We start from the raw sequence: 25,760 nt of genomic DNA, 5'->3' as shown, positions 1-25,760 counted from the left end.
GGTCTAAATCATACAAGGTACAGCATGGGATAGACAGGAAGCCATAGTCTCCCAGGTGAGGTTGCGTCAGCCTGAAACTGTGAAAGCTCAGCTCCTAAGCAAATCCTGATAGCAATAACTAAAGGGATTAATATAAAATATGAGTAAGAGACACAAAAGCCTCTCCCCTATATTACATGCACACTATGTGTGTGCGCATGTATATAACATCACACACAGACATGCACCATACCGATGATGGAGCTATCCAGGTAATAAATTGCATTTATCATCTACTTTTGACCTTTTCACCTCTCCTCTGCCCAATAATCAGTCTCCCCCAAAACTATTTCTGATTTCCTAACCTCTCAGAGTCTTAAAGCACGTTCCATTTAGAAAAGAAAATCAATCTGGCATCAAATTCATTTCCTTCCTTCCTCCCAACTACCCTAGGCTACATTATTCCAAAGCCCAGATAGATAATATTCAATTCTGCAACAAGTGATGTATTTATGGTCTTAGCTTGTAGTCCAAAACAGCTAGAAACTAGTATACCATTGGAGAGAGGAGATTCCAAACTTTCCACTTAGCTCCACAGCACTAGCTTCCAGACCTGCCATGTCCAGGATACTGATGAATGGACGCAGCTTACACGTTTCAGAGGCATTGTTCTAATTACCCACATTCTCAGTGTAACAGCAGTGCATCAGATCAGGTGTGGAAGGCTATCTTTTCAACCACCTGGGCTAGAAATGTCTCATTTTATTATTTTTTTTAATAGGAAAGCTTAAATTTAGCAGAAAATAGCAGGGCCAGAGGAGATTTTTCTGGTACAGTATTATCACCATCTACCAGCACCATCAGAGTATTGATTATTGGAATCAAGCCAAGAGAAATGCAAAAAGGAATGTATCTCCAATATGGAAACATGTCTGCACTTTCCCAGCCTAATACCTAAATAGTTTTATATGCAATCCCAGACCTTGTGTACTCCAGGGATTTGCCCTGGTACCAAAGCAGACTGACAAATCTGTGATATGCACTGGCACAGTTTTGTATGTCTTCACAGACAAAAGTTTACACCAGTGCAGTCTTCAAGTAGCTGGCCCCAGTGACTAAAAGCTTCAGTGTAGATTAACCTGAATCTTAAGACTATTTCCCCCTTCAACACTTGAATTCAAACATTTTGAGTTCACTTCCAGACACATCACCTTCTCTTCCCTTTCAAGAGGGTCTGGAAGTTCTCTCTAAATCCTTCCTCCTTCCAAGACTTTCTTGGTGGTTTCCCCCATTATTTCCCCTCTGAATGCCCCATGTCCACCCTCAAAACCTACAGTCCCTCTCCAAGAAGTTGACCCTGCTGCCTCAGTAGCAATCCCAGGATTTAAAGAGTCGCAAGCATATACCTGGAGGCAGAATTTTGCCATAACAGCATACATGCACTTAAATACGCAGTATCTCTTTGGATGACTAAAGCGAGATCTTGACCAGCTCCTTACATGATTTATCCAATCAGATGTCAATAACAAGCTATTTGGTTTTGTTTAATGTTCACCAGTTCTAACATACATGCCATTATTACTGCCCATATCAGAGGAAGGGTTTAGCTTTCTTTCAAACAGCTTATGTAAGTTGTTCATCAATTATGACTCAGTGATAGGTATGAATATGCAGGGTGCATGCAGGCATCAATAACTGAATGCCATCCTAGAGGGGTAAACACACACACACAAAAAGAATGCTATGCTTAGCCTTACTTGCTCCGAGCCCCACATGGTCATCACTGGAGTCTAATTTTGTTCCTAATAGTTCAAATCCCTATTCTTGCATTTTCATTTCATTGTTAGTGAAAGATTTTCTGGTCCTAACCTCTTCTTACCTGAAGGAAAAAGGCTGACAAACAAAACTGCTGAAGGTCTGATATAATCACACACAGAGATAAGCTAGAAGTCAACGTTCGTGTATTAGACTCTGTACCAGAAGAATTCTGACCAAGTTTGTTACCTCTCCTGTTGGGTGACAAACACGCTGTGGTCAGAATTTAAGGTGTGTGTGTAGGGGGGGGGAGGGAAGTGAATAATCACTTAAAAGCGGGATTTACGCAAATCTATAGAACCCTTACAGTGATAACTGTGCGTTTTAGGTTAAATGAGTTCTTGAAATGTGTGCATTGTTTATGCATGCCATTACACAAAGTACTACCAGCCACTTAGTGTAATGTGGTGTACTTAAAGTTCAATACCAAACAAAAAGTCATGCATATTCTGTACTAATTCTTTTGAAGCCACTAAGTAAAGGTTTGCCACATGTTTAAACGCCTATGGAGCCAACTACAAAGTCACACAAACTATTCTCCACCCCTCACCTCCAAGTTAAATCAGATTCTAAAACTTTGAATTTTCCTTTGTCTCCACTGTAAAATGAGATTTAAAAAGCAGCAGTTGAGATGGCTGAGTCTTCCACCCTTGTAGAAATTGTTCTTCACATAAATGTAGCTGTGGAGTTCTCTCTTATTCTGGCTATGCGTCCAAAAACAAATTAATCCCAGGTGTTAATCCATTGTGTTCAATAGGACTACATCACACGTGGGTTTTGCTTTTCCCTCCATATATTTTATTGTTTTGAAATTTCAAACATACAGAACATCTGTTTTCTATTATTTCTAGCAAGAGACAAACATATCCATTACACTGAAAAATACCAATTCTGTTGACACACATAAAAATTACAGTGCATCTTCTTCTTATTAAAATGTCCACATGGCAGAAAAATAAATGAAACATCCAATAACATAACTAACAGAGAGCATACAAAAAGGAAGCAAGGTGGGAGGGAGGGAAGTCCAATATTTGACAGAGGAGAAATTAAAAAGACAGGTGAGGGAAAACATACATTTTGATTATATTGAGAGTAAATGGAGATCTACTAACAGTACATTTCCTAGACCCAGATCAGGATATAGGTTATGAAAGATGAAACTGGCTACACTTTCATACATGGCTCAACTTTACAATCTGGGTTTAGTTTCTTTTTTTCCATCCATCTTCCTTCAGAAATTTCTGTGCAGAGCAAACATTCCTAAATGAAGTCTTGTTATTGTACATTCCCCAGAGTTTGGCTGGAAAAGAGGATAGCTGTAGAGACCCACTTCATCAATAAAGGCTTTTTAGTGCCAGTACATTCAGTATATGTTCTTTTGCTGAGCTGCAGGACTCCTACCAGCAAAAATTGATAGCATTGTCCTCTATTTTCATTTATTTTTTCTTTCTGCTCTTTTAATTAAGTCTCATCATAGGAATCTGTAAGAGAGAGATGACAGCACCTTTGGCAGCAGAATTAACATATTGTATAAAATCATCTTATCCTATGTTGCATGGTCCTTGATAGCAAAATTTGGCACAGTCAGATTACCCATGAAAAGGTATCTTGATGCATCCATGCAACTTTAAAAACATTTAAGGCAGCAAAGTCTTGGTTTTCTTGGAAAATCTAGTGGAGTTTAGATAAACTGGAAAAAAGATTCTCTTGATTATTTATTACAAAGTGTCAGAAGTACATAGCACTTTCTAGTAGGAAATAGTCACAAATGAAAGAAAAGCAAAGGCCTCGGCCTCAGTGTTATGATAGTCTAAAGATAGGTATTAAATGAGACTGCACAGTGGAAGGACTGGCAACGCAATGGATCTGGAACCAAAAAGCTCTTAGTCACTAGTCCAGATATATTTCATTACACAAAAGTAATCTGCCTCAGGTGGGATTTGACTCATGCAGCTAGCCCACACCTCCAAGCTGCAGTGTAGACATACCCTCAGTGCAGACATACCCTCAGTGCGGGGCATCATTTTAACCATCCTTCTCCAGGGGACTGTTGATTTTGCAAAATCAAAACTCAGCTAATCAACTTGACATTTTTCTGAGAGAGACTCCGGGAATTATTCTGGGGACATTCCATGGCCTGTGTTTTGCAGGAGGTCAGACAAGATGATCACAATGGTCACTTCTGCCCTTGGAATCTAAGATCTTTGCAGATAGAACGCACAGGAAACCAGCACGTTTCCATGGCACTGTAAGTTATTTTTTATATTATTTACTTTACTAACAGTTTAATGATTTACAACTACTGACTAATTTCTTAAAATGTTTTTGAGGGGAGCCTTATTTTTAATTTTGAGAAGACATTCTTTCAGCCATACTTTACATCAGCTAATTGTCAAAATGGTGCTTTCCAATTTACTTGCTCTTTTTTGTTATACTGAAGGTATATTTAATGTCATTTACACTCCTTTACATCTGCGTGCTGAGATCAAAGTATATTTATGAACTGGAAGGTGAGCCCAAATTGAACATCAGAATACTCTCTAAGCTTCCCAAATGTGCGTGTTGAAGGACAGCTGGGGGGGCCGTGGCCTGACCACTTTTAAGCTGTGATCCCATATTAAATCAGTGCAGCTGGCAATTGGGAGCATTGCTCAAGCTGTGTGGTTGCAGTACCATTGAAGTTTGACCCAGTTACCCTCTGTGGAGGAGGAACTGGGCCAGAATTCAGAGAGTGGTGTTGCAGCCTGGTGCATGGGGTCTGTGCCACACAAATTGGTTGTGACCTGATGTACAGGAAGTCTGTTCCTGTGTGGCAGAGCACAGGGAAGTCTGCTGAAAACTCCACTCCCTGACGGCACTGACTTACGCATTCTGTGGTAAGAGAGACACTCTGGCTGAGGGAGATAGTGATTGCTGTGGGAGGAAGATGGGGGTAGGGGGAAGAGGACAAGCAAGGACAAGAATGGTGTCCCCTGCTAGGAGGGAGGGATGACTGGAATTCACCTCCCTATGAAGAGATTAGGATGACCAGACAGCAAATGTAAAAAATGGGGATGGGGGTGGGGGTTATATGAGCCTATATAAGAAAAAGACCCCAAAATCGGGATTGTCCCTATAAAATCAGGACATCTGGTCACCCTAGAAGAGATTGATGCCACTGCTGCTGTTCCTTACACTGGGAATGGTCATTTCTTGTCTGCCACTTCTCTTTCCCTCCACCTCTTCAAATCCCTTCCTTAAAACCCACATCTTCTGTAGATGTTGATACAAGTGTTGCATAAATAAAACCTTCACAGTACCTCCCCCACTTCATTCGTCACATCCTATTTTTTCTTGCTGCAGTAGCTTGTAAATTCTTCATGGTGTGGACCTCGTCTGTATTCTGTAATGAGCATGTCTATATTACTGGGGAAAGGAGGAAGAAGGGGGTTAGGAAAGAAAATCTGGCAGCCTTTTCTGCTTCCAGCCTTTACATTTTTACAAACTTTTCCATCAGTTGTTGAGCCTGCTATCTCACTTCTGATCTTCTGAGATAAAGACTCTCTTGTGCACCTTCATGGAGAGCACGAGGTAACAAAACCACAGGCTTTGGCATTTGATTAGAAAATAAATTAAACCCTCAGCAGTTGTTACATCTTGTGTGGTGCGTATGCCGTGGGAAGGAACAATCCAAACAGTAAACAGTGAGGGAAGTAACAATGTATTTGGAATACATGCTGCCCAAATCAGTAAGATTAGTGATGATTAAACATGTAGTAACAATGCCCAGTAGTGTTCTTACATTAAAAATTGTTCTTAGATTGTTAACCAAGCGTAAGCATTTACTCCGATAGACTCACGCTAAAAGCTTTTGAAAAGACATTTATATTGTCAAAGAGCACAGACTTTTATAGCGCTGGATTCAAGTGTACTCAATTTAATCCTTATACAGTGCTTTATATTTTCAAAGCACTGTGCCAGCGTTAAACTACCAATAAATAATTCTCAACAGTTTTGTGATGTGATAAGCATACATATGACCATTTTACAGATGAGATAATTGAGGCAAGGACAAGTTAAGTGACTTGCCCAAAATCACTCAAGTTAGTGTCAGGTTTAGGATTGGAATCCGAAGTCTTGATGGCCACGCCTGTCTCTCATCCTCGAGAGCCAAATGCTTCACTCTCTTTAATGAAACCTGCATTTAATCAGCAGTGATCTATGAATTACAAGCTTTCCTAGTGGAGCTTATAACTCCCTAGCTTTAAATGTATTTCTCAGGGAAGGATGTAATAATGTTGTATTTGGTGTGAGCAGAAAGAATCATTTGAGAATTGAATTAGTTCCATGAGGCTCCATATACCTTAAAGAGCTGGCAACCTCCAAGAGTCAAGTTTTAGACCTCACTCAAAAGTTATAATTTCTACCAGCAGAGGCAGATGGCATCAGAAGCTCTCATTGCATTGTGCTTTCTGGCACAATTTAAAGTTTCAAAACTCCAAGATTCCCAATATCTGTCAACTATGCTCAATTTCAAGGGACATCACTCATTTTATTCCCAAAGTTACCCATGGTCCACATAAGTTTGCTGGCTTCTTGCACTTATTGTTGAAAGTTATTTACATCAGGAACACAGAATGTGGGAATACAGGTGATAGAAAATGTTTAACTCAAGGAAGCAATCACATAGAACTTTAAATTTCCTGTACACTTAATATTTTGTGTTCCTCATTTTCATCTGCCAGGCACTGCACCTCACATTTGGGCCTTGGCAAGTGAGCAGAAAGGGTAGAACTTTTATAGATTTATGCATCAATTTGCTAAAACCTGTAAATTCTGCAGCTACATAATTCATTATTCATTGGTCCCTAATTTTAATCATGTATCTGACTGGCCAGGAATGTCAGTAATATAACATGGTATATAAAATCATCTAGCAAACCTCCCAGCAGGCTCAACTGGTGACTCAAAACAGACATGGATGGAATCTGCTCACAAACTCAGTCTAACCAGCCTTGGTGTTGGAAAAAGGAGATGATGAAATCTGATTTACATATTTATTCATTAGGGAGCAGACCTGCCCCATGGCCCAGAAAGTCCAATGACTCTCCCTTGCTCCCATACCCAATCATCTCCATTACTGTTAACAATTCCACAATCCTCCATTACACAGTCTTACACCTTCACTCATCTTCTACATCTCTTTTCTCCACAGCAAGGCTGTAAAATTCTGTTTTTTCCTCTCTATATGCCAGGCGTCGGCAACCTACGGCACGCGTGCCAAAGATGGCACACAAGCCGACTTTTGACGGCACGTGGGGCGGGCTGAGCCGCTCAGCCCGCCACTGCTCTGGGGTTTCCACTGCCAGCTCCTGCCAGCCGGGGTTCCATCGCCTGTCCCACTCAGCACCCGCTGAGACCCCAGCTGGCAGGAACCGGTGGTGGAAACCCCAGAGCGACAGCGGGCTGAGCTGCTCAGCCTGCCACCGCTCTGGGGTTCCCTCTGCTGGCCCCTTGCCATCTGGGATCCCATTCAGCGCTCACTGCTGACCTGGGTGAAGGAACCCCAGGCTGGCAGTGGGCTGAGACCCTGGCTGGCAGGAGCCGGCGGCTGAAACCCCAGAGCGGGGCTAGCAGAGACTCTCAACCCACCCCTGAAACCCCAGAGCTGGGTGGGCTGACCCGCTCAGCCTGCTGCTACTCTGGGGTTCCGTCTGCTGGCCCCTTACCCACAGCCCACTCACCTTGTTTCCAGTTGGAGTTCCAGCGCAGGCCCCCGCCAGACAGGGTCCAGGCTTCTGGCCCTGCTCAGCCCTACCAGCCACCAGCTCCACTCACCTCAGCTGCCGATCTGGGGTTCCAGCTGCTGACCTCCTGCCAGCCAGTTATCAACTGATCACTCAGAAGCCTGTGTGCAGCTTAAAGTATCCAAATACGGGCCACCAGACATTGGAAGACTCAGCAAGGAAAAGCAAGGGCAAGGATCACACTAAACTAATAAGATCTGCATTTTAATTTAATTTTAAACAAAGGTTCTGAAACATTTTGAAAACTTTGTTTACTTTACATGGAACAGTAGTTTGTTTATATATCATAGACTTAGAGAGAGATCTTCTAAAAAATGTTAAAATGTATTACCGGCACGTGAAGCCTTAAATTAGAGTGTATACATGAAGACTCGGCACACCACTGCTGAAAGGTTGCCGACCCCTGGTGCACAGTATGGGAAATTGAAGTTGCTAGTATTGGAAAACTAGAGCTAAGCTGGGGACAGTATGATGCAAAAACTGAAGTTAGCAAGAACATGACCCCAAGTTACATTATGGTTATAACTGACTTGAGCAAGGTTTTAATCCCTAGAATTCTTTGAAAATTTTGGAATGTTTTATTAAAATGCTATCTACATTGATAGTATAGGAAGCACATTGGTGCTGTTGTTAATTTAAATAATGAGGAATGTAAAAAGCCAAAAAGAGGTGGTAGAAATAGAATTATGGTTAGGGGCAGTTTAATGTTAATTAGTATTACAATGGATTACAAAAGAAGTAGTTTTGTTAATTTGGAGAGAGCTCCAATTAATGTCAAAAGGGAACGGAATTATAAGGCTGTACTTCACTCTTTTGTCAGTGGACTGATCACCCACTGGTACACTTTCATCTTTGAGTGTACGTATTATTGTAGTATTGCGCAAGTAATAATTGTATGCCTGTTTGCTTAACTTTTTTCTTTAATAAAGTTTGGTTTTCTCATTCGAAGTGCTGTCTTGTGGTCCTTTACTATATAAAATTTCTGTAAATGACCTAGAGGTTCCAACCTGAAAACTAAATTGGGTGTTACTGCAACTTTAACTTTAACAACTTAATATTAATGGGAACATTTCAATATAAAGGTTACATGTGACCTACACTGGTCATCCCTGAAACATTCCATCAGTTGGAATGATTGCAGCAATTCTAATGGACTCTCCCCAGAATTGGTAGAGTCTTTCAAAACAGTGGCACTTCTTAAGGGTTCCCACTGTATCATGCAGAGGATTTCTTGCCTTGCAGGTGAATTTCACAGAACTCTTGAGTTCCTGAACTACAACTACTGCAAGACACTTTCCCTACCTACAGCACAGGTGGAAGTTTAAAACTTAGAACTCTAAAAGTATTAAGAAAATCAGTGTTATAGATATACCTATGCATAAAATTAATACTAATTAAAACCTTTTAATAAATGTATTTATCTGAAAGTTATTAATAGCAAAAATGAACACAGGGCAAGCCAGGCACTCCTTAGACTGTGGGTTGTTTGCACAAGCTAAGCAGGATAACGCTTGATTGCTATGTGGATGGAGTCCCCAGATTTATACTTGCAGGCAACTGTGTATGACTCAGCAAGTGACACTCCTGGTTGAGTCAGTATTAACCTAATTCCCAGCACAGTGTTAGAGTGAGCTGTGGGTGGAAGTATCACCTTTCAGAGAGAATGTAAAATGAGTTCATGAACACTTATTAAAAGCTTCCATGCTACTTAAGATCAAGACTGCTCGTTTCATTGCTTGTGCCAAACTCCCATTAGGTTAATTACATTCTACTTACTTAAATCCTCCCTACATCAGCTGAATATAGCAACTTCACTGCTCCTGAACTGTTGCATAACATTAATGTAAACTTTTGAAATAGATGCCATATTAAGCTAATCCCAGAAATGGCCTTATTTCAGTGGAATATTCATGAATTGCAAAGTTAATCTGTTTGGATGAGAAGCACTAAATCAAAAATATTCATAGAGCAAAATGTTTATTACAAACATTCATTTTTTCTTTTGGCTGAACCTAGTTAGGACAAATTCTGGCTTCAGTTACATGGATGCAACACAATTTCTAATGAAGTCAATGGGAACGGAACATAGAATTTGGTTATGTGTAGATGAAAAAAAGGTAGTGTGCCAGCAGCACACTGAAATATCTGTAGTAGCTGTGTTGTCAATAATAGCTAATTAAAAATAAGTCCTTGAAAGGGGAAGACTTTTTTTGTACTATAAAATGCCTTGATCTGCTTAAAAATATAAATAGACTGCTTTGGAGTTCAGCGTTAGATTACTTTTGAATTTACAGGCAACAGAATGCTAGAGGATTTCCTAAGGGGGGGGGGTGTGGAGGAAAATCCATACAAGCAGTTTGATTAAGAAAAAAATGCTACTGAGACCCTCGCAAACAGCTTTGGAAACCTGTTAGTTCAACTCATTTTAAATTTCCATCCCATTCGTAGACACCACACTGAAATTTTCATCTGGTTGGAAAAGCTAGATGCTGCAACTGCTGCCCCTATGGAACTGCCCGAGGCTGCTCTACTAATGATGCTCCTTGGAGACTTAACGTATTACTTGTAGCCAGGAGCCAGTCCTTCTCATTCTTGAGCGACCTATAAATTCAGTGTATAGTTCTACTCAATTATTTCCTTCTAATCCATTGCACTGGCTCACTAAATTCTTCCAAGAGAAACTTATTTTTAATTTTAAAAGCCCCGATTAACACTGTACTCGTTTCAGAAACATCGTTAGAACAAAGCACAACATTTACTTAATTTGTAAGTCAGACCGCTAGCAAAACTTAGCTTCTTCCCCGGGGTACTCTGGGCTTTATTCTTTAATATTTATAAATAGCTGTGTGATCCTAAGATGAAAAGTGCTATACCAAATTGTATACTTTTACAGTCATTTCTCAGATTGCAACAGGTTTCTCTAGGTTGATAATTCAACATATTTTTCTTAAAATCCAGCGTTTCTAGCGACAATAAAACCCCTTCATTTTATATATATATATATGGAAGAATTTACCAGTAGTTTAGTATGATGGTGAGAAGGGCTTGTTCAGCAAACTGAAGCATCTCTGACCTGCCTGAAGTACTATAATGAACAATGAGCTCATTGCTGAGAGCTACAGAAAGTTATTGTCAGTAATGTTTCAGAATTGTTTGTTCTAAACTTGCAACAACATTCCTTACACAGACAAACATTCTATCCCATAGTGGGAAAATGTAAGAATGAACTTGTTTTATGTATTAATTTGTACTAGGTTAAAATGTTTAAGAATACATTACAAATGATCACACTACCTTTTCAAACATGCAGTTGAACAGAGCTTGCAGTCTTAACTGAATGTGCTTTGCGCACCAGATTTTACACACCATTAGGCTGCTTTTATGTACTTTAAATATCAGATATATTTCCATCCCTGGAAAATAGCGTAGACATGAACAGGTGTGCACATCTGATTTAGTATTTTGCAAAGAATAACGTCTATCAGGTTTCACCGGTATTCAAAGATGTATTATACAAATAGACAAACTCTATAGTGTACTCATTTAAGGCTGTCATACTAATTAAAGAATCTTGTATTCATTTATTTTTATACAGCATGGATGCCGTTTTAACAATCAATAGCTCCATAACTCCCCAGGACAGAGCTTATAAAGTGTTCAGAGTTCAAATTCCAAAATATTTTAATCAATTCTAGAATCCCCCGTGTCTCCACAAGAAAGTAAGCAGAGGAGGATACTTGGTTGCACTAACATTAGAGATGAACCTGACCTGCAAAGTTTGGATCTAAACAGAGACTATGAAGGTGTCAAAGTCCAGGTATTTGGCTGAGGGGTCATTTGGCTGGTGAAAGAAATGGGGCAGCTGTGAAGCTTAAATCCACACTGTTAGGATCTGGGCTTTGGGCTCATCTCTGGTTAACACTACTACCACCTTCTTTTAACCACCCTTAATATATAAAATTTAAATTGCCCATGCAAAATGAGTAAGAATCAGTTACCAAAACCAATATGTAGCAGTTCACACACACACACACACACACACACACACACACACACACACACACACACACACACACGTGTGTTTTGGGGGGGGAGGATGGAGGAAGGGGAGGAGCTTCTAAAATGTCTTTGCCCAAAGCTTCAAGAAATGGACATTCCAGTACAATAAATCATCAATTAAATCTCAGTATTCTTCTTTTCAAGCCTCCAACCTTTAACTTGGTCTCAGATAATACCAAAACAATAGGACTTTTCTGGATGTACATTAAGATCATTTCATGATCCATCGGCCCCACACTCCTGCTATCTAAATTTCAGTAGAAAATCCCTAATTTTTATTTCCAGTCCCAAAGCCATTTTTCTTTTTAAATTTTATTAACAGTGATAAATTCAGATTCAATACCAGTAGAGCACATTACTTTGTTTTTCCAACACGGTAAAGACAGATTCTCTATTTTTCCTTAAACATTCTAAATGTTGTAACATTAATTCTAACTCTTAAGCAGTGTTCAGAGTGCATTCTCCAGTATCTTGATCACATCACTGCATCCATATGTTTCCAGTTCCACTGTGTGGAAAATGAAAACTGGCTGAGCTTCCTGAATAGTGCTACATCAGGGATCTGATGACACAGATTTCATTGTCATGGTCAATGGAATTGAGAGCTTTCATTTAACTGTGTCCCCCTAATAGGCAGAAGGTAAAGTAATGGATTGTTAGTTCTTTAGGCAAAAGACATGAATCTGTTGGACAAAGGCGTCATTCTCTGCCTGTAGTCAGTAACTTGAGGGCCTTCTGTAGATTCTGCACAGCAGTGCTCACATCTTCATACTGCAAAGCACTGCCAGCATATTTGCAATATTTCTGGGCTCTGGCAAAGTCCTCTGGTGTCAAACGGACTTCCCCTGCAAAAACAAGATAATTAAAAAGTAAAAATATAAGAAAAATTCAGGCCTTAATCTCAGATCAAGCATAATGTTTTACTTAAAATGTTTGAAATCGTCTTTTATATTAACAAAGAGCATGAGAGGAAGTGCTGGTCCTACTCCGTTATTTTTAAGTTCATTTTTATGTATAATTCTCAGTTTCTTTCGTGTCATTCTAATATTATATGGGGACCTTCAAAATCTGGACATTTACGTGATCCAGTGCCTTTTATGAGTAAACCAATACCTTTGAGAAAGATCTGCCCTTTATCTGAGGTAGCTCAGAAGAGCTTTCACACTACAGTAAGTTAACTGTAATCATGTTACAACCTGCATGAAACAAGGACAGTGGCTTATGTGTTTATTGTGTAACTGCTTTACTCTCAGCATGGAATAATACACTCACAGCTGAAGCCATTCTCTCCCTGTCTGTATAATCTTCCAGATATAGAAACATCCCCTATTGAGATATTTGCACAAATACTACATTTCTACTTTTACCTACTGAGAAACAGACTAAAGCATTTGTCCCAATATTATCAACATATCTGCAATATTTTCAGTCTTATGTAATCAGAGAAAGCAAGATTGTATTTTTTGTAATTCTGACAAACACCAGCCAAAAGCTCTCTCATAACAAACCCAAACACTGATCTGTACAAACTTCTCAAACAAACACACACACACTCCTACTTTTCAAAAAAAATGTTGGAGACGTAAACCCTGATTCAGCAGACCAGCATGTGAATAGTTCCACTGACGTGCTTAAAGTTAAGCATGTGCTTGAAAGCACTGCATCAAGGGCTTAACCAATTCAATGAAAGTTAAGGCTAAAGCCCATATAATTTAGGGCCAGATTCTGAAACCTGTACTCATAATGATTAGTATATTTTACTCTGTAAATAAGCCCACTTCTATCAATGCTACTCAAGGTGGAAAATGGTGGTTGTTAGGGAACTACTCTGGCATTTTCACCAGACAATTTTTGTTTAAAAACCACGTGTTATATTGGATGTTAATATGAATTATTATAAAAGCATTGGCAATTTATAATAAGCACCTATTATAACAGGTCATAATATTTTACTATTTAAAATGAATATTTATTTAGCATTCATTTCTTATACGATGGGGGTTTTAATAACAGAAAACTTGTTTAAACTCAGACGTTGTAAACTTAATTCTTTGAATGTTTAAACATGAATACAAACATATTTTTATGAGTTTTATCGTGTACAGTTCTGCTCAGCTGGATCTCCTTTTCTGAAACTCACAAACTGTGTAGTTGCTGATATTATGTGTTTACTTCATAATCTCAGTTTTTTACTTATCAAGAAATGTTTCCAAATACCCATTATATTTCCTCATCCATTTTCCCACTTTTAGGCAGCTGATTTTGGGCAAATAAAAAAATGGAAAGATAGTAAATATTAAAAACTAAATATCTGTATTAATAATACCTAGTTCTTACTAGAAAATTACTTATTATTACTACTCCATTTCACCAGGAAAATACATTTTATGGTTGTTGTATTCTGTTTAAAGAAGTTAAATCTACAGTACAGATTTTTGGTTTGTCAATTGATAGAAATAATTTAGTGGACAAAATCTATATACAATTTTTAAAGCTTGTTTTAAAATTTTTAACTTCAATTTAACCTTATTTGGATCTGATTCATATGTCCTGGATGAATAATTACCAATGATTTTTCAGATGATTAAGTTAAATAATGATTTAAGTACCTATATTACTATAGATGGACAACATATCAGCCAATCAAAGCAAATTATAAATGAGATTCTTTTGGGTTCAATTTTGTTATATGGCAAGAAGTCAGCATATACAAAACAGCCAAATCCAGATGATAATTACCACTGTTGTACAGTGCGGAAGCATTTAGTATCATTGAGATTCACCAGCAAAAGCAAGTCAGTGAAACAACCAGTCCTCCAAAACAAACAGCATATGACCAGGAATTATCCAAAATGAAAAACACACTCCATACCTGCACCTACTTTCATTTTCAAAATATCAAGCCTGAGACAGAATAGCTGTTGAATATTCTGGCATCTGGCACCTGTCAAACCTGTAAGACTACTGTATGATGGCAGTGTACTTTAGTGAATCAGATGAGCCAGTTTACGCCTTTTTAAAAAATATACTTGTACATACATAGTATGTATACATTTGTCCATATTTCATAGCCCAAGTGACATTTAACTGAGTCAAACCAGTTGGGCTGAATTCCATCACCACACTGGGCTATACGTATGAAAAGTAAAAGAACAACAAGTTCTCCTTAGACATTTTTCCCTTCATATTATGATGCCAAAAGAAATTAGAACATCATTTTTTAGAAAATAGACAAGGCATCATTCCAGTATTCAACTAATTTACTGGAAGAAAGCCTAAATTAACCAACCTAATCTTATTTTTACAGCACCAGTTCTATTAAAGTTTTGTTGGCATAAAGTCTTATTTTTTATGACCTCCTTCAGATACCACCATATCAACACTTTAGGAAAAGGTTCTAGCATTTTAATTTATAAACCAAAGTTTACTCAGTAAGGGCCTCAACCTATATGGTGCCGAGCAGTTTCAGCTCCTATTAAAGTCAGAAGCTCACAATGGAGAAAAAGTATAGAAAAATGCCAACTGTAATTTTCCTGAAATACTTTATTAAAGTATCTACTTGGAAATGATGTGGAGAAAAACTAAAATATTTGTAGTTATTTCAAAGCTGTCATTTAGATGACCTGTCCATTTAGTAACTAATTAATTTCAGCCTATATAATTTAAAGGCAAGAAAAATATTGACACATGGGAAAAGCTATGCAGTACCAATCCTGAAACAAACTAGACTCTGTAGTAATCCAAAAATAATATTAGTATAGTAGTTGTATTCATTACTGAAATTTGATAGTCATTTGCAATCCAAAGCTAACTTCCACCAGCTATGATTCTTTCAGCTCAGCAATTAGAAACATGATGCAAAAATTGAAGAGCATTTTGAGGAGGGTTAAGAAAATCATGTAGTGATAAAGGAAAGCAGTTTTTGAAAGAAAAACAATTGATATTTTACACAATATACGATTTATTATTTAATTTAAATTGCTACTCAAAACTTGGACAAGTTTAAATAAATTGGTTTAAAACCACACTTTTAATGAAACCAGTGCACTGTGTGTGTAGGCAAGCCCTTAGATATCGTCTACAGAAAATCAAAGCAGTGACGGTAATTAAAATTATTAGTATGTGTTAGCAGTGCTTTAACCATTCTTTAAATAAGAACAATGCAGTAATTGGAACCAAAATTATTTAAGGGAGTGAAAGTTTCTTTTCCTATTAAAAAGAAACAGTCAAGATATTCAAAATGTAACTAAACTGAATTTATTTTTAATATATCATTTAAATTAATAGATTCATAGATTCCAAGGCCAGAAAAGACCACTGTGAACATCTAATCTGCTCTCCTGTATAACACAGACCATAGAGCTTCCCCAAAATAATTCCTCCTAGAACATATCTGTTTTAAAACCAAGAAAAAATGGTTACCTCCATTTTGTAACTGTTGTTCCTTGAGATGTGTTGCTCACACCCATTCCATTCTAGGTGTGCGCGCACTCATGTGCACAGCTGTCAGAGATTTTTGCCTTAGCGATACCTGTAGAGCCAGCTATGGTGCCCTCTAGAGTGCTGTGCTCATGCCGCAATATATCAGGCACCACCGACCCATGGCCTCTCAGTTCCTTCTTGCCAATAACTCCAACAGAGGGGCAGGAGGGCGAGTAGTGGAATGGACATGAGCAACACATCTCAAAGAACAGCAGCTATGTAAAGGAGGTAACCGTTTTTTCTTCGGGTGCTTGCTCAGGTCAATTCCATTCTAGGTGACTCACAAGCAGTATCAATGAAGGTGGGCTTGGAGTTCACAGTCGTGCAGCTTGTAGCACATTCTGCCAATGCCAGCGTAGTCTTGCGCCTGCTGAGTCAGTGCATAGTGCGACGCGAATGTATGAACGGACGACCATTTTCTTGAATTGACATCTGTGCCAGGAAGGCCGCCGAAGATGCTTGCACTCTAGTGGAATCAGCTGTCACGATTGCCAGCGAAGACACCTTTGCCAGCTTGTAGCAGTAGCGGATGCAGGCCATGATCCAAGACAAGATTCTCTGGCTGATACCAGGCAACACTTCAGCCTGTCTGTGACAGCAATGAATAATTGTGTTGACTTACGGAATGGCGATCAATAAGAAGGCCAGAGCCTGTCTGACGTCTAGAGTATGCAAGCTGTGTGCCTCATCTGATGCATGAGGGTTTGGACAGAGGACGGGTAAGTAAATGTCTTGGCCAGTGTGGAACTGAGAAATGACCATGGGCAGAAAAGCCGGATGCAGACGCAGCTGGACTTTGTCCTTGCAGAAGACCGTATAAGGCGGCTATGACGTGAGCGCCCTGATCTCGGACACTCGCCAGGCCGAAGTTATAGTGACCAAGAAGGACACCTTCCAGCAGAGTAGCAGAAGGGAGCAGGAAGCTAAGGGTTGAAAAGGGGGGACCCATGAGCTTTGAAAGCACAAGATTCAGGTCCTGCGGCGGGACCAGGTCCCGGACATGTGGATACAGGTACTCTAGACTTTTCAGAAACCGCACTGTCATGGGATGGGTGAAGATCGACCTGCCCTGAATCAGATGGTAGAACACTGAAAGGGCCGCCAGGTGTACCTTGACCGAAGACAACGACAAGCCCTGAAGCTTAAGATGCAAATAGTCCAGGATGTTCTGCAGTGGGGACTCCTCAGGACGAATGTGCTTGTCCGAGGCTCAACATGTGAAGTGCTTCCACTCTGCTACACAGCCCTGGTGGAAGGCTTCCTGCTGAGCAGCAGGACCTGTTGGACTGCAGTAGAGCACTCCCACACTCCCGTTCACTTAGCCATGCAGCAGCCACGCTGTCAGGTGCAGCGACACCATGTTCGGATGCAGCAGATTGCCACGGTTCTGGGACAACAGATCCGGTCAGAGAGGTAACTGCAGTGGGTCGGTCACCAAAAGATTCAGCAGCATGCCAAACCAGTGTTGGTGAGGCCACACCAGGACTATCAGGATGACAGACACTTTGTCTTGCTTTATCTTTAGCAGGACACTATGGATAAGCAGCACCAATAGAAAGGTGTACATCAGCGTTCCTAACCATGGAATCAGGAGGGCGTCCGACAGGGATCCCTTATCTCTGCCATTCAGAGAACAGAATATGTGGCACTTTCTGTTCCACCTGGATGCAAACAGGTCCACCTGGAGAGTCCCCCACCTTCAGAAGATCAGCCTGACCACCTCCGGATGGAGGGACCATTCATGGTGAGACGAGAAGGTCTTGCTGAGGTGATCTGCGAGGACATTCTTGGTTCCAGGTAGGTGGGCGGCCACCAGATGGATGGATGCCACATGCAAAAGTTCCAGAGACTGAGTGCCTCCTGACACAGGGCCAAAGACTTGGCACCACCTTGTCTGTTGATGTAATACATTGTGGCCGTATTGTCTGTGAGGATCTCCACCACCTTGCTTCTCAGGTGGGGCAAGAATGCCTGGCAGGCCAGGTGCACTGCCTTGAGCTCCCTGACATTGATATGAAGGGCTATATCATGCTGCATCCAGTAGCCCTGGGTGTTGAACTAGCCCAAGTGGGTCCCCCAGCCCAGGTCCGATGCGTCCGAGACCAGGGTGAGTGACGGTGCTGGAGACACAAAGGAAACTTGTTGCAACACTGGCTTGGGATCTAGCCACCAGTCCATGGATGAGAGGATGTGGTTTGGTACCATGACCACTCAGTCCAGGGGATACCTGCGCAAACCATTGCCAGCCATGTCTGCAGGGGTCGCAAATAAGGCTGGGTGCGACTAACCACATACGTGCATGATGCCATGTGGCACATCAGTTGCAGTCATGTGTGGGCCATGATGATTGGATGCCTCCTTATATGGGCTATGAGATCCGACATGGCCTGAAAGCGTTCTTCTGGAAGGAAGGCTCTGGCTTGTGCGGAGTCAAGAACCGCTCTGATAAACTGTAGGGGCTGGACAGGTGTTAATGTGGACTTTGCTATGTTTATTAACAGGCCCAGGTCACTGCAGGTGGAACGCACCAGATCGAGGCTTCTTTGCACCTGCTCCGGAGACCTGCCCTTGATAAGCCAGTTGTCGAGATACAGAAAGATCTGGACCCCCCAACGTCTGAGGTAAGCTGCTACTGGCACCACGCATTTCATGAACACCCCAGGGGCGGAGGACAGGCCCAAGAGTATCCCTGTGATCTGGAAGTGGCCCCTGTCCATTATAAAACGCAGGAAATGTTTGTGTCCCAGGAATATGGAGACATGGAAGTAAGTGTCCTTTAAATTGAGAGAGGTGTACCAGTCCCCCAGATCCAGAGAGGGAATAATGGAGACCAGGGAGACCACGTGGAACTTCAATTTCTTGAGAGACTTGTTGAGGCCACACAGACCCAGGATGGGTCTGAGGCCCCCCTGGGCCTTTGAGATTAGTAAATATTGGAATCCTCTTCCATTTCCCAAGGAACCACCTCCATAGCCCCCAACTGTGGGAGCTTGTTGACCTCCTGAACCAGGAGCTGCTTGTGAATGGGGTCTCTGCAGAAGAATAGGGAAACAGGGGGGAGGCAAGGAGGGGTATACAAAAACTGCAAGGTACAGCTTTGAGCTACTATGTCCAGGAGCCTGCAGTCTGATGTTACCTGCGACTAGGCCGAGTGGTAAGCACAAAGGCAGCTGAGGAAAGGATGGGCAGGATCTGGCTGGATGACTGGGGCATCGCTGTTGAGTGCACCCACAAAACAATTGCTTTTGGCCACCCTGATGTTGGTGGGTCCGGGCTGGGCAGGCGAGCGGGAGGAAGAAGGGCAGTGACGGCTAAACTGAGTGTCCCTTCTTGCAGATCCCTGCTGGGCTTGTCAAAGCCTTGATGGCGGCAGAGGCCAGAATGGCTTTCTGGCACACTGCAGGGTATGTATGCCCAACAATTGAAAGGTAGTCTTAGTGTCCTTCAACCCATGTAGCCTGGCATCTGTCTGATCGGAGAACAGTCCAACTCTGTCAAAGGGGAGGTCCTGAATCGAGGCCTGCACCTCCTGGAAGAGGCCCACTGTTTGGAGCCAGAAGCTGCATTGCATGGCTACAGCCGATGTGACCACCCACGCCATTTTCAGGGAGCATCTGGCTGCTGACCTCTACCAGGGTGCCAAACTCTTGAGCCTCACCTTGAGGAATGGAATCCTGGAACTTTATAAGACTGTGCCAAAGATTGAACTTGCAGGACCTGATGGTTCGCCACCTGGAATTGCAGGCTGTCTGTTGAATAAATTTTTCTGCCAAATAAACTGAGTTTTTTGACTTCTTTAATTTTGAGAGTAGAGGCAGTGGGAACCTGCTTTTCCTTTTCACTGGCTGCAGATACAACCAGTGAGCCTGAAGGTGGGTGAGTATAAAGGTACTTCGAGCCTTTGGCTGGCACAAAGTATTTTTTCTCGGCCTGTTTCGAGGTGGGCAGGATGGAGGATGGGGTCTGGACAGTGACTTGGCAATCTTGAGGACCCCATCATGTACGGGTAGGGTGACCTGGGTGGGCGTGGAAGCCGAGAGGACATTGAAAAGGGTGTCCTCCTGCTTCGCCATCTCTTGTACCTCGAGCCCCAAGTTCTCAATCACCTGCTGGAGAAGGGTTTGATGCTCCCTAAAGTTATCGGGGGGGTGGGAAAGCCCTGGAAGGTCCTGCGACTGCCTCATCTAGGGAAGATCAGGAAGACTTGGTTTCCAGTGGAGGTGCTGAGGGCTCAGCCGCTGTTGGAGAGGGAAGTTTAGAGGTGGATACGGGATCCTCTACCCCAACCTCAGAATGGGCTTCCAGTACTGAGGCTGGTGCCAGTGGGGCTGCCGTCTGTTGTGCTGACACAGCCTATGAGGAGTGATGTGAAGGGGGCATCCCCATCGCTGAATGCCCCATGCTCCCCAATATGACCACTGTGTTGGCCACTGGCCTTGCTGCCACTGCGGTGCCATGGGCGATGGAGCAGGCTCCGGAGCCCAATCCTGTTGCTGAGACTGAGGCAGTGGGCTTAACTGGGCCTCTGTGCCAGAGGAACCACCTTCTGGTGACCTGGGAGGAGCCATCGACGCCTGAGTCTGTTTACGGGTCATGGCTACCAGTGATCACTGGCCAGGTGTAACTGACCAATGACTGTACTGGGGAGAGTGATGCCGGTGCCGGGGGAGACTGGCAATGAGATGGGGAGCGTTCCCATGGCCCTGGGAGGGGGGTAAGAGGGGAGCAGACGTCTCAGTGTGCTGCTCCTGCCTGCAAGCACTGTCCTCGCAGCTCTCATTGGCTGGGAATGAGGAACTGTGGCCAATGGGAGTTGCAGAGGCGGTGCCTACAGAGAGGGGCAGCGCGCAGAGCCACATGCCCCCCCAGGGGCCACAGGGGTGTGCTGGCCCCTCTCAGGAGCGGCGTGGGGCTGGAGCCGGCCAAAGTAAGTGCTGCCCTCTTCAGTGGGCAGATTCCGAATAGTTCTTCCATCGCCCAACCTGCAGCCTCCCGGAGCCAGCCCCCCATACTTTCTCCTGCACTGCAAGCCCCAGCCCTAAGCCCCCTTCCAGAGCCAGTCCCCAATATCCCCTTCTGCACCCCAAGCCCCTGCCCCAGCCCTGAGCCCCAGCTCAGAGCCTGCACCCTGTACTCCCTCCTGGAGCCAGCACTCCATACACTCTGGGGGCAGGAGGGGACTCCAGGCTTGGGCAAACTCCCTCCCAGAGTTTGCACCCCTCACCCCCTCCTCCACCCCAAGCCCCGGCCCTGAGCCCCATACCCCCTCCTGCACCCCGTACCTCCTCCCAGAGCCAGCCCCCAATACAGCCTCCTGCATCCCAAGCAATATTATCAATAATGGTAATATTACCATATCAACCAACAAAGAACTCTGAGTGTTCAACCAGCTGTATCGGGTTGATGTGGCTTTCCCATTGAAGATTTTTTGCCAAAGTGGGTCCCATTTCAAAAACAGTGAACAGCACTGCTCTACGCAGTGGAGACTGGCGTTTATTGTCTGGTGACCAATGGTGTTCCTCTTCCCCCGGAGGGGACTTAACTGTGGGCTTGCCCTACTGAGGAGCCTTAGCCTGTTCCTGTGGCACCGAAGACGTCGTAAGAGCAGATGGAGACCTGTGCACTCTCTGCGCCTGGGCTTGTGATGACGATGGTGCAGGCAGCGTTGCGGGTCCCATTCTGCTCCCAGGAGTCGGTGGTGGATCTTTAAGGGGGCTAAGAGCCCCACTCGCATGGCTCTGGAGAAGGCTGGCAGGCAGGACCGTGTCCTTCGCTGGACGACCCCTGGGCCTTCTTGCTCGGTTCTGGGGAGCGCTTTTTAACCTTCTTCTTCGGTATCAGCATTGGCTAATGGTGCCAGGAAGAGCCAGGTGCTGGAGGCGCGCTGCACACGGAGGCCAAGGTGCTCAGCGTGGCCTGTGGAAGGCTCGGAAGCCGGGCAGAGAGAGGACTCCATCAGGAGAGCCCTGAGGTGAATATCCCTCTCCTTTTGGGTGCGGGGCTGAAAGTTCTTGCAGATCTGGCAACGCTCCTTGATGTGTGACTCCCCCAAGCACTTAAGGCAGCTGTTATGGGGGTCACCCACAGGCACAGCCCTGCTGCAGTCCAGGCAAGGCTTAAACCCAGGAGCATGAGGCATGTCTGGCTTGGGGCAAAGTCCCTGCTGGGACCCTATTAACTAACTAACACTTAACAAGTACTTAACACTATCAACAATGTACATGAGGCACGAAGGCATGGAGTCCAAGGGAAGAAAACCGTTAGCTCTTGTCAAGCAAGATAGATGCTCCGACTGACCATTATGGGTGGTAAGAAGGAACTGAGAGGGTGTGGGTTGATGGTGGCTGATATACTGCAGCATGAGTGCAGCACTCTAAAGAGTGCCACAGCCAGCCCTACGGGTACTGCTAAAGCTTAAATCTCTGACAGCTGTGCACATGGGCGCACACGCATCTAGAATGCAATCGACGTGAGCAAACACTCAAAGAAGAAAAAAATTCCAATCTTGATTTAAAAATTGCCAGTAATGGAGAACCCACCATAACTCTTGGTAAATTGTTCCATTTTGTTCATTACTTTCAGTGTTAAAAATATATGTCATATTTCCTGTCTGAATTTGTCTAGCTTCAACTTCCAGCCACTGGATCATGTTATACCTTTCTCCGTTAGATCAGAGAGAGCGCCCATTTGTTCCCCTGTAGGTTCATATAGACTGCAATCAAGTCACTCCTTAACCATCTCCTTGTTAAGCTAAATTGACAGAGCTTGTTTTCTAATTCTTTAATCAAACTTGTGGCTTTTCTCTGAATCCTCTCCAATTCATCCACATCCTTCTTGAATGGTGGGCACCAGAATTAGACACAGTATTCCCGCAGCAGTCACAACAGTGCCGAAGTAACCTCTCTGCTCTTCTTGAGACTCCTGTTTATGCACCCAAGGATTCCATTATCCCTTTTGCCATAGTGTCAGACTGGGAGCTCATGTTCAGCTGATTTCCACCACAACTCCCCAATCTTTATTTTTTCTCCTCAGTCACTGCTTCTCAGGATAATGTCCCTCATTATGTAAGTATAGCCTACATGCTTTCTTCCTAGATGTATTTATTTACATTCAGCTATCTTAAATGTGTAATTATTATTTCTATCTTGTGGGCAGAAAACCAAAACAATTATTAATTCTAAATATAATCACTTGTACAACAAGGTGGTACAGGTGGCTTCACTACACTATGCCATTGGCAAAAAAAGCTTATGGGAGCATACAAAGTTTACATAAAACATCATGTAACCTGTGAATAAATTTAATGAAATTTAGTGCTAACAAAAACAATGACTAAACTGCATTGAACGAATGCATGCAGGTGGTGTACAAAGTTGCTACACAGTTCTGGCTTATTTGTACCATGAAACTGTCAACCAGCTGGACGACGCTTGACTGTAGGAGTCAGAACTTTCACAGACACTAAGCTACATCTACACTACCACTTATGTCAGTATAACTTATGTTACTCAGCAGTGTGAAAAAGCCACCCCCATGAGCGACGTAAGTTATACCGACCTAAGCGTTGGTGTGGACAGAGCTATGTTGGCGGGAGACAGTTTCCCACCAACATAGCTACCACTGGCTGTGGGGGCTGGAGTAATTAACCTGAAAGGAGAGCTCTTTCCCATCGGCTTAGAGTGGCTACATTCGAGAGCTTACTGCAGCTGTAAGATCTCTAGTGTAGCCATAGCTAAGAGATTGACGCTCACTCCTGCGTTTTGGGAAAATTACACGGGAGAGCTAGACAGACACTCTAGCTGGGCGGAGCAGAAGCAGCCAAAGCAGGGACCTCTGGACATTCAGAGAACTTTCTGCAGTTTTGAACTGCAACTCTGATCTGTGCTGATTGGTAGTTTGTGCCAACCCTCTCCCCGTGCCTTATACTCCCTCAGTTTCACTCCATACCTAACCTCTCCATCACTTCCCTTCCCTTTAGCTTATCCCCACTTAAGTAAATAGACCCAACCCGTCTCTTCCCCCTCCCCAGACAGTGGCACAAACATGATATTTTCATTTGCTGCCATCACAGTTTTCATTGGGAGGTCGCTCTGTCAGAGCATGAATTACAACGGCAGGCTGAGGGAAGCAGGGAGGCAAAGTGAAGGCTAAGGCTAAGTCTTGTTCCTTGAGGGCTGGTTGCAGTTCACTGTGGGCTGTGTACACCATCTTATCTGCTAAGGCAATTATGTGGAGTGAGCTGGGACAGGAGCCCCAGTCTACATGGCCATAGAGCTGGAATATCTGACAACTGAGATTCTTGAGATGACATGCAACACTGGAGGAAACCAGCATCATTCCCTGTTACCTGCAGCTCATCATCTGTAACAACCAAGGAGCTCAACAAGCTGCAGGGGAAAGTCACAATCGCTCAAGGGATGTCCTGCCCTACATCCAGGCTGTGCTGCTGCCCAAGAAAACAGAGCCGCAAGGCCAGGAGCAAATAAAAATGACCAAAAAAAATGATGAACTGTTCTGTTCGTGGGCTTGTGTACCCTTTGCACTACCCTGTATATGTCTCATCTGTTTAGACCGCAAGTTCTTCAGGGGAAGAAACATCTACTACTCTGTTTGTTCAATGCCTAACACAATGGGGTCCCATTCTTGATTGGACTTTAAGCACCATTGTAATAAACCTGATTAATAAATATGACAATTACCACATGCCTCACTTTGGACAAAATAAAAGCAATACTTATTTCTTTATTTCCTTCAGTAAGACACCCACTACTCTTCTCCCATTATAACCAACCTATATTTTCTTTTAAAATACAAAGGAGGTGCTCAGAGAGCCTTGGCATGAGCATGCTGAGCACCCTGTGGAGCAGCATGCAAACCAAAGCCTGCCCGTACTGCAAGGGACAGGTTCTTATCTGTGGAGAGGCAGTGCATGTGCCACAGACAAGTGCTTGGCTCTGCAACTGTTCAGAGAGGAAAATTCAGAGGTTACCTCTCTGTCTGCGTGAAGTGGGGATATCATGGGTTGGCTAGGCCAGCTTTTAGAAGTGCCCCTTTACCAGCAGAGATGTCTGTGTTCAGAGCCACAGGGCACCTGCCTGTCTCTACAGGTAGCCCTCTGGTTCCTGTCTGTGCAGATGGCATCAATGCCTGCAACCAGTCGGTACAGGGGAATTTAGTGGTGGTGACTGGGATGGGTGGGCATGACTTCCCCACACACTTTCTATATCCTTAATTGCATATCTGTAGGGGGTGTGGCATCACACCCTGACTCTGCCAACTGGCATGATCTCTGTGCAGAGCTGAGTGCACGCAGATCATCTCCACTACTTCTGTATCAGGAGCAACTGGGGATCTGCAAGTGGGGATCCACATCATAAGGTTACCTCATTCTGCTCAGCATTGTTGCAGATCCCATCCACACGCAGTGCTACTCTTTATCCCAGTGGAGGATCAAGACCATGCTGAGATGATTTGGAAAGGGGACATGAGAATACCTAAATGAGGATGGATCAATTTAATCAGGACATGCAATGCTCATTACTAGCCCAGTGCTGAATGTTTCTGTAGTAGAAGTTGCCGGCCATTCTGAACTGCATCACATGTAGGGGGACTCCACAGAGATTCAAATTCCTTTTT

At 43.2% G+C, this 25,760-nt stretch overlaps 1 protein-coding gene and 1 pseudogene across 1 annotated transcript in view; one reads left to right on the top strand and one right to left on the bottom strand.

Moving 5' to 3' along the window:
- Positions 1–10,800: 10,800 nt before the first annotated feature.
- The window catches only part of VTA1 (vesicle trafficking 1), a 76,879-nt gene continuing 61,919 nt past the window's right edge, over positions 10,801–25,760 (bottom strand). Inside the window, exon 8 of the mRNA XM_030556453.1 lies at positions 10,801–12,487. Within this exon, the coding sequence (XP_030412313.1) occupies positions 12,342–12,487 (146 nt within the window). The 3' untranslated portion in view covers positions 10,801–12,341. The remainder of the gene's footprint in view (positions 12,488–25,760) is intronic.
- LOC115647624 lies at positions 16,750–24,853 on the top strand (annotated as a pseudogene).

The sequence above is a fragment of the Gopherus evgoodei genome, chromosome 3, assembly GCF_007399415.2.
Source record: "Gopherus evgoodei ecotype Sinaloan lineage chromosome 3, rGopEvg1_v1.p, whole genome shotgun sequence".
In the NCBI taxonomy this organism is placed as follows: Eukaryota; Metazoa; Chordata; order Testudines; family Testudinidae; genus Gopherus; species Gopherus evgoodei.
This window is presented reverse-complemented; position numbering and strand designations above follow the sequence as displayed.